Source organism: Cystoisospora suis, assembly GCF_002600585.1.
Source record: "Cystoisospora suis strain Wien I chromosome Unknown contig_3586, whole genome shotgun sequence".
Classification (NCBI taxonomy): domain Eukaryota; phylum Apicomplexa; class Conoidasida; order Eucoccidiorida; family Sarcocystidae; genus Cystoisospora; species Cystoisospora suis.
Genome location: NW_027156381.1, coordinates 29,051 through 38,113, shown reverse-complemented (window position 1 = coordinate 38,113; position 9,063 = coordinate 29,051). Strand labels below are relative to the sequence as shown.

The following is a 9,063-nucleotide window of genomic DNA, read 5'->3' as shown; positions in this document are numbered from 1 at the left end:
CCGGGGTATCACCCTTCCGGCAACTACCGCTGTCTTCGCTCGCCTAATTCAGACTTCACTATTACCCGGCGTGGGCCCTGACGGGTAGTAGTCACTACACTTCGGGTATAGAACGTCTAGGCACGGAAATTCGCTTAAAATCGTTTGGTGAAGTTCACAGCTCCTTTGGCTTCATGTGCAACTTCAAAACACTCCAAAACGGCAAGATTCCAGAGCGGAGGTAAACACTGAGGAAGATGGACGCGCGGCTAAAGAAATTAACGCATACTATCTTATTTTTGTCGATTCTCCCGACTCCAAAGTCTGTCTGTTGAGCAATAGGTGTGATTGAACGGCGAGAATCTGACTAGATCATTGGAGTGTAATTAAATATTGTTGTGGGCCTGCCGTTGATCCATTCATTCCTTCCTTTCCGTAGTACTGAGGTGTACATTCACCCTGGAGTACTTCTATAAGCCGAGGCATGAAATGTCTCCGCCCAGAGAAAAATAGCCGGGGCATGACAGCAGTCGGCTCTCTATAAGGAGTCGGCGTGATCTCCTTGATGCTTTGTGTGTGCCTCCAAGACCTGCGCTTCTGTTTCTTTCGTTTTTCATCACCTTTGGATGAGGCTACCTGTTGATAGGTCTTTCGTACTTGCTGCGGAGGAGAACCACCGGCATTCTCGTTTCCTCCGCCGAACCCCCCCCGCGTGAGCATAGTAGTACAGAGTGCTTGCTTGCTTGCTCACTGGATCTCTTTCTTGTTTTTTCCGTTCTTTTGTGAATTTCAAGCACTTCCATACAGTTCAGTCAAGATGGGTGGAGGCGGCGGTGGAGCTCTGAACAAGCTCTTCCCTGGTTATAAGGATAAGATATGGATGAAAGTCCCAGTACAGGTATGTGATGTGTCTGTCCCTTGTCCCTTCTTTTTCTCCCAAATCGTTTCTTCCGATCCTTTCTCCGCAAATTCTTCGTCATTCTGGTTCTTGTACACATCGGCCCTGGTTTCGCTGATGGATTTTACACTGCTTCTATTCCTCTGAACGTTGTTCTGCAAAACACATGCAAAGACTTCTCTACCATCCACGGCGGTCTTCTTCGTACCGTCGTCCCGGAAAAAACTGTCCCTTGGCCCCCATCGGAAAACAGAGCCTTCAGAAGAACTCCAACAAAGGATCAGCCAGCTGACATCCCTTTAGTTCCCTACTCTTCTTAGGTTCTAGTTTATTTTGCATAGCTATTCCTCAAGAGACTCTGCCTCTTTCTCATCGCTACTTTCTCAGGGCGGCTCTGCTTAACTCGTTATAGCGTTCCTGCGGTTGGCTGGAAAAGCAAGTTGATAGAAAGTCGCCTTCGATTCCTGAGCTTTCTACAGTGTATCTACTCCTTGAATACTCGTCTTTGATCTTGATGTATCACATCGATCACGGATCCCTGAGTAGCGAAAGATCTAGATTGGGAGATACATGGATATATGCACATACATATATCATGTGTTTATATAGTGTATCTGCAGCTCTATACGTGTTGCGTGTGTCACTATGGAGGGACCGTTTCCTGTGTTATCGTTCCCTATCCGAGCTTGGCTTTTTCTGGTCTTACGACTTCAACAGAGAGGACAGTGGTGACACTAGACTGTTTGTCCTACATAGTCTTTCATTGCATTAACTAGAGGAATGAGGTGTATGTACACCACCCGCTACTCACAACTGTATCGTTGTCTGGGAGTACTAGAAAACCTGCTCATGTTCCGCTGTATCCTTCGTTCTCGCTTCCGTCGTGAAGAATTCTTTTCTACTTCTTAAGTCTTTATGCTCGGATAGATGGTCACTCCATCTCTTCTACCTGAGTGTCGTCATCCAGTTAGCAGATCTCCTATCTTTCCCCAGTAGTAATCACATGTCCTATCTTCTCCTTTCTTTCTTTCTTTCTTCCATTTCTTCTTTTTCTTGTGTCTCGTTCTTTCTTCTCGCTCTCTTCATCGTTTCATGCCTTGACCCCTCTAAACTTTCAGACAGTCCTAAAGTAGCCTCGCGAGTCAGCGTGAAATCTTTCTATCTCCGTGTTCCCTATTCTCCAGTCTCGTTCTTTTCCTCTCCTCTTCCGATGAAGGCTCACTCACATCCTCCCTATTCTCCTTTCTTCTTTTTTCAGTGGAGAAGGCAGTTGATCGAGCACTGGAATAAGTCCTATGAGAAGTCTTTGCATGCGGAGTGTGTGAGTTTGAACAAGAGATACCAAGCATACAACCAAGCTGTCTTGGATCCCTTGAAGCCAAGCGGAAAGCACTCTCTTCCTGCGGTCGACTATAAAAGACAGATAAGTCGAGGGACACTTGTGGAAGGTGTCGATTTCTATCTGCCGACTCCTAAAGATCAAAGTCGACTGGCAAATCACTTCGAGCCTTACACGAAGGAAGAACAGGAAGAAAGACGAAACTTCCGATATCAGAAGTAAGCCTTTCCCTTCTCTCTACTCAAAAGAGGCGTCGATCACTCATGGACGTCTCTTCTTCATGTTCGCATCACCTGCCGAGCTCTCTCTCCATGGGAAGACCCCTGTTCCTCTCTCTCTTTATCTCTCTATCTTTAATCGACAGAGATTCAATCAATCTATGTACCTACCCGTCTATTCATCTCTGTACGTAGGGTATTATATCAGTGAACGTACGTATGCGGGTGTATAAGGTGAGGTGCGTATGTGTTCGTTGTATACGTGTAAGTTCTTGTGTAAGATACGTAGGAGTCCCGGTAAAGGCTATGAGAGGAAAGTGGATGAGTCTTCTTTAGTTGCGGAGAAAGTTTTGTGGCGATTCGGGTTAAGGCGAGGAACGAGAGGCGCGGGAGTCTTGGGTAGTGTTGATACTCTAAGAAGGATAAAGGGTCTTGGCGCGTCGAAGGCTTATTCTGTATAAATTCATGTTTATGTATAGAGATGAGCTCTGTGTATCTGTAGACACTGTATAGCATGCCTCTTACTCGTTGTAGCTACACGAATGCGATCGTTCAGGTTCTTCGGCGTATGTTCCCCTCTAGGACGTGTATATCCCTCTCTCTATATGCACCTAGATGTAGTAGACAGGTAGATGTACGGGCAATTAGTACGTGGAGAGGAGTCTTTTGCTAGTGTAACTCCGGAGGCGTAGTCTGTGTATGTGTGTGAGGATTCTGTTCCAAAAGAGAGAAAGATTTTCCCTGACATACTCTTTTCGTCTTCTGGTTCTATGGGGACAGAAGCTCTCGTGAAAAGAAGAATGTGTGACGTTTCTTCCTGACATGAACTGCCGCCCGTCAGATTAGACGCCTTCCTTGTCATCCTAGATAGGTAGACATCTCTCTGAGTTCCAAAGAAGCTTTTCCTTACGAAAACTTTCCCCCGCAGACCATCTATCTCTCTCTTTCTTCTCAACTCTCTCTCGAGTGTCTATACAAACCTCTCTTCGTATGAAGACAACAACACAAACATGGTCTACGTAGAATCTCCATCGTCATCTTCATCTTCTTCTCTTTGGTTTGTATGTAACAGACGTCTTCTAAGCGGACATGGGACTCGTTTCATTTTTCCTTTTGTGTCCTTTCGTTTCACTTCTTGCTTTGTCTCTCTCCGTTTGTTTCTGTCTTTCTCTCTACAGCTTAACGGTGTACTTAGCCGTAGCACTTGGCGCATCTTTCCTTCATGATTATTTCTTCCAGAGACGGCCGATTGCATGGTGTCTAGATAAAGACCCTCCGAAGCCTCCGCACTATCCTTTCTGGTTTAAGTCGATGTTCCACTCTCATGATATTCCTTCTGTGCGAAGAGGATATGAAGTCTACAGGAAGGTAAGACAGACATAAAGCATTGTTTCTTCTATTTCAAACTCTTCTCTGTCTTCTTCTCTAGTCATTCATCAACATATCCGTCTATCTATCTCTACTCACCTTCACGTCTGTTTCTTCTTCTGTATCTACATCTCCTGCTAGCCATCACCTCCGTCTATTGCGCTCATGTGTAAAACATGCAATACGTCTTTCGGTAGAAACCTGTGTATTTGCCTGTGTCGTAGTAGACGCACTTCCTACGACGTACACGATTTGTCTTCTGTACGTACACAAGTTTCTTGTGCTTATTGCCTCTTCGAAGAGAGAGAGGCGGGGAAGAGTCAGCATATTGTTTATCTGAGCAATCGTCTTCTCCTAACTCGATTCTTCCACTCCTTTTTTCCCTTCTTCCTTTCTTTTGGTCCTTTAGGTTTGTGCGACATGTCATTCAATGGAGCAGCTTCACTTCCGTCATCTCGTAGGCGAAGTTTTACCTGAGAAGAGAGTTAAGCAAATCGCTGCGGAGTATGATATCACCGATGGACCGAATGACCAAGGAGAAATGTACACACGTCCTGGAATTCTTCAGGATGCTTTCCCCTCTCCCTATCCTAACGAAGAAGGTAGACATTATCTACCTATCTATTGACATTTCTACCTATATCTATCTATCTATGTTTAATCTATCTGCCTACCTTTACCTATCTATCTCTGTCGTGAGGTGTTGAATGTAATGAAGTTAGTTCATAGTGGACCCTGGTTTGGTGCGAAATTTTATGAAGAGAGACAGAGACAGAAAGAGAGAGAAATTGCTCATTTTCTGTGCTAGGAGTTTTTCAAGACCTTTTGAAGGTAGACAGGAGTCTCCTCTCTCTTGTTAGTCAGCGAGTCTTCTCGTATTAGCGCTACTGTCTACTGTCTTCTCTCCTTCATCATTCTCTTCCTGTTGCTAATGAATATCTATCTATCTAGCTATCTATCCATCTCTCAGTATATAGATATACCTCTTTGCATCTCTCTTTCTTTCTTTCTCATACCTTCGTTCTTTTCTTTCTTTCTTTCACTTTCTTTCTTTTCAGCTGCCAGATATGCGAATGGAGGTGCCTACCCCCCTGACTTGTCTCTAATAACGTCAGCAAGACATCATGGTCCCGACTATCTCTTTGCTTTACTTAATGGATATCGGGATCCGCCTGAAGGTGTAGAGCTCCGCCCAGGGCTCTACTGGAATGTGTGGTTTCCTGGGAACGCTATAGCTATGCCGCCTCCTCTCATGGATGAAATGATTGACTATGAAGACGGCACCCCTTGTAACATCTCGCAAATGGTAAGAAGGGGAGACGAGTACACAGAGAGAGCCTATCAGGGGTAGTTAAGAGAGACGTGGAAGAGGACCAGAATGAAGATAAAGAGGAATAAGAAAAAGAATGAAAGAGATCTTCTCTTCTCTGGAAAAGATGTAGAGTGTAGCTCTAGGACTGCCCCTTCGGTGTCGCGAGGATGTGTCTTTCCTTCTTTAAGCCGGGTGCACTCTCGAAAAGGATGCTTTTCTTTTCTTGTCTGTCCTCTCTTTCTGTCCGTCTTGTACCTTCGTCATATACATAATATATGTGTACGGTGACTCCATAGTTAGGCAGACTGTTTGGTCTCTTCGTGGCTTTTAATGTGCCTCTGGAAGGATGGCTGGCGCATCTGTCCGGTGAGAACGTGTGGAGTTCTTTGTTGGTACGATGGAGACCTATCTCTCTATCAATGAAGGAAGGCGAAATGTCTTAGCATGTCTCTTATGTAGCATACGTTCCTGTGTATGAGTGTACAGACAGATGCAGATCGATATGGATCAATAAATAGATAGACGTGTATGTATGCATGCATACACCTATTCGTCTGTGCGAAGACTGCCAACACGAGAACTCACGAGTTTTACTTCAGGTGACTCCCATGTATATCTATATATATATGAACTAGCCCATTTATCTAGCAGGAGAAAGAGAGGCTTGGTCTACTGATACACGCAGTCTACGAAACTCACGTACATAGAGATCATTCACACGTGCGGGAGTCACTCCACTCTTCCTTTCTTCTTTCTCGTGATGAGCTTGGAAAGCACAGACCGCACACGTCTTCATGTTCCTCGGTGGCCTATCCAAGACTCACTCGATCTTTCTCTCCAACCAGATGAAGAAACCCCCTCTTCCTCCCCCTCTGAGGCTCTTTCAGAGCCCACTCCAGCAGCCGTCAGTCTGGAACAGCTTTCACCCTTCTCCTTGTCTGTTCAAGGTGATTTTTCTTTGTTGCATGCAGTCGAAAGATGTGGTGAACTTCCTGACATGGGCTACGGAACCAACCGCGGATGAGAGGAAATTGTATGGACTGAAGTGCATTAGCGCAGCGGGTCTTGGGACTGTCCTTATGACTCTATGGTGGCGATTCTATTGGTCGATGTATGCTACAAGGCGTATCGACTTCGGCAAGATGAAGTATCTTTAAGAAATGAAAAAGAACAAGAGGAGACCTACCTTCAGAGATATAATAATAAGTCGAGCTGGATGATATGACGGTGATGAGTCGGCCAGTCATGAATGAATGAATGAGAAAGATCATTCAAGTAGTCGTTTTCCGTACTTGAACAGGAAAAGGTTTGGAACAAGAAAGATGGCGGCACCAGCAAGCAACAGTGGTTGTATGAAGAAGAGGCTCTTCCTTTAATTCTTGTTACTCACAAGAAAGAACTCCGGGTGTATGCGTGACACCCCTCGAGCTCCAGGTGTATGTACATACGTACACCTGGGGTCTACTCTTATGAAGAAGTACGTCTTGTCGCTCGGGGTACGTGTCGTCGTTTACTTCATCCCCCCTTTGCACACCTTGTGACTTCTTGTAAGGCGATACGTCCTTTCTCGTGTCTTTTCTCCTTTTCTGAGGGTTACGACTTGAGATAAAGAAAAGGCGGGGACAGCAACTGCTGCTACTACTACTACTATTACGTTCCTCCGACCCCAGGAGAGAGAAACAAAGAATCCCAGTGTACATACAGCTGATGATATGGTGGCATTCCATTAGAATACATGAGGTACAGTGGACGTGTCTCCTATACCAGCCAGAAAGAAAAACAACAGAGGACAGAAGTACCGTGAGAATCCGTCAAAGAAATCTTGGTCTGGACGTCCCAAGAAGAGAAGCCAAACGAACGGAAAGAGACGAAATGTCTTCTGTATGGCGACGAGACTCAGGGGAGGGATGACCCCGTGTTTTTCTTTTTTGTAAGTGTGAATCTTTGGAGAGATACAAATACACCATTGTTTGTGGTGTATGTATCTCTCCATATTGATTCTTTTGTATTAGTCGTCTTTCCTGTTCCTGTCTTCCGTCAAAACACGGAAGACCGTTCTCCTATCCATACTCGTACCTGCGAGTGAAAGAAAGAAATCTATCCTTCTGACCGTCCTCGTGGCAGTGACGTATGAAGGAGCACGTCGGTGTTTCTCTTCTTGTTTGCTAAGAGCTGTTATCCCATGCTTGCGTGCTTGCTGTGAAGAAAGAAGAAATCGAATCCATAAGAGGAAAGCGAGCTGCTGTGACCTCACAGAACAGTGTCATGACTGCGTTATTCTTATTTGAAAGAACGAATTGATCCATGACAGTAAACAGTACACGTCACCAAAAAAACACGTCACCTTCGTGAGCGTGAAAGATAGACATGTACGGGTGGTCCATGTCGAGACAGTCCGCCAAGGAAGTGCATGCAGAAAGTGATTCGTCTAGGGATATTTGTTTCACAGCGGACTGCTACGGCGGATGACAGCTCAAACAAACCCTCTCTCAAATGCGACCTTTTTCTCGGGAAGGAGGGGCGCAGCCAGAAGAAGATGGGTGATAGTGTAGCGGAGTAAGAAAAAGTGGAGTGAATTGCACCGCCGGTGCTACAAAAACATCGATGCAGTCCGTGAGAAGACGAGGGCACAGCGAGATCTGAAAGGGTCGGTATGAATGCTGCAGTTTGTGGTCATTTAAATACGTGGCAATCGAGGTGATCGGAGGGACACTTACATTAATTCCAGACCTTGATATCTCCTGTCTGCAGAACTGCAGTAGCGCGTATATGTTTAGACGTACATGCGGGGTACCGTTACAGGTGATGTTCAGTGTCACACTACGAGAATGGCGGGGCGGCCACGCCGTTCGTACTCTGCATTTCGCTGCTGGTGTTTTGGGGAGAAGAGGGTGGCCACCTCTCGTGTACGCTCTAACCTGCAGGTCCGGTAACACCAGACTTTCTCAATCTCCTAAGAATGAAAGCACGTGCGCAGTATTAGCCGACGAACAAGCCCTGTTGTGCTGTCGCTCAAGAGTGTGGTGAATCTTCCTAGGATGGAAGGAGATCCCAGCCCATGTGGTGTCTCTGAAGGTGGCTTCTCTATGGACCATCCGCGCTGTCAGACTGTTCTCCAGACACTGCGGGTGTCAGAGTAGCTGCAATCTCTGGAGAAACATGTACCTCGTTATCAAAGGTTATGGAATCGAACTTCTTCCCTCCGTCCCTACTCACATGCGTCTGCTAGCTAGGCAAGCATAAAACACATGGCTCAGTTCTATTTATGCTAAACACCCGTAGATGTACGCATGGCTACCGAAGGCGAGAGAGACGCGCAGCAGTTCCTCCGGTCCCGAGCTCTCTCTTCATGCACATGCTCAGATAACGAAGGAAACGATCACGAGAGCCGAAGTAACACGTCTTACCTTTCTAGAACTCGTTGCAAGAGGAACCCAGGCATCACATACCCGGAACAGAGCAGGAAAAGCAGCCCTTGATTTCTCGAGCGGTGTGGATACTCTAACCAAACTCTCTGAAGAGAGATCGACTCACTGCCCCACCGTCCCGAACATCGTCCACAGCACAAAGCTGGATCCTGGTCGTAAACGGGCCTTTGAAGCCACAGGGTGGGGGTCCGCGGTACACTGTCGCATCCGATTTGCTGTTGGCTAGCTAGCTAGCTAGCTAGCCAAGTGGGGGTAAGCAAGCCTGCGCGTCGCTTACGCCGCCTGGGGCTCGGTGTCCTGCTCGCTTGTAAAAAGGAAAATCACCGAGGATGACGCATTATCACGGGTTACATGCAACAACTTGACGGCGTCTTATATAGGGTAAATGCGGAGCCACGGGGACTTACTCATTCTGGCTTGATTCTGCGAGCTGTCTGTATGTACGCCACCGGTTGACAACTCCCATGAGCTTCACGGGGCTTAGTGTCGCTGATTTCTCGTCTCCTTTTTCTCTTCTTTCT

General features: G+C 46.3%; 2 protein-coding genes across 2 annotated transcripts in view; one reads left to right on the top strand and one right to left on the bottom strand.

Annotated features, from left to right (window-relative positions):
• Positions 1-408: 408 nt before the first annotated feature.
• Positions 409-9,063, top strand: part of CSUI_006944 (cytochrome heme protein) — a 16,684-nt gene continuing 8,029 nt past the window's right edge. Inside the window, exons 1-6 of the mRNA XM_068067094.1 lie at positions 409-877; positions 2,136-2,434; positions 3,613-3,802; positions 4,212-4,404; positions 4,861-5,108; positions 6,086-6,261. Coding sequence (XP_067920931.1) covers positions 797-877; positions 2,136-2,434; positions 3,613-3,802; positions 4,212-4,404; positions 4,861-5,108; positions 6,086-6,261 — 1,187 coding nt within the window. The 5' untranslated portion in view covers positions 409-796. The remainder of the gene's footprint in view (positions 878-2,135; positions 2,435-3,612; positions 3,803-4,211; positions 4,405-4,860; positions 5,109-6,085; positions 6,262-9,063) is intronic.
• On the bottom strand, positions 6,765-8,953 carry CSUI_006945 (uncharacterized protein; the record flags this gene model as incomplete). Its single annotated transcript, XM_068067095.1, has 4 exons — positions 6,765-6,872; positions 7,225-7,311; positions 8,522-8,628; positions 8,950-8,953. The coding sequence occupies 4 exons, from the start codon at positions 8,951-8,953 to the stop codon at positions 6,765-6,767; spliced, it is 306 nt and encodes a 101-aa protein (XP_067920932.1).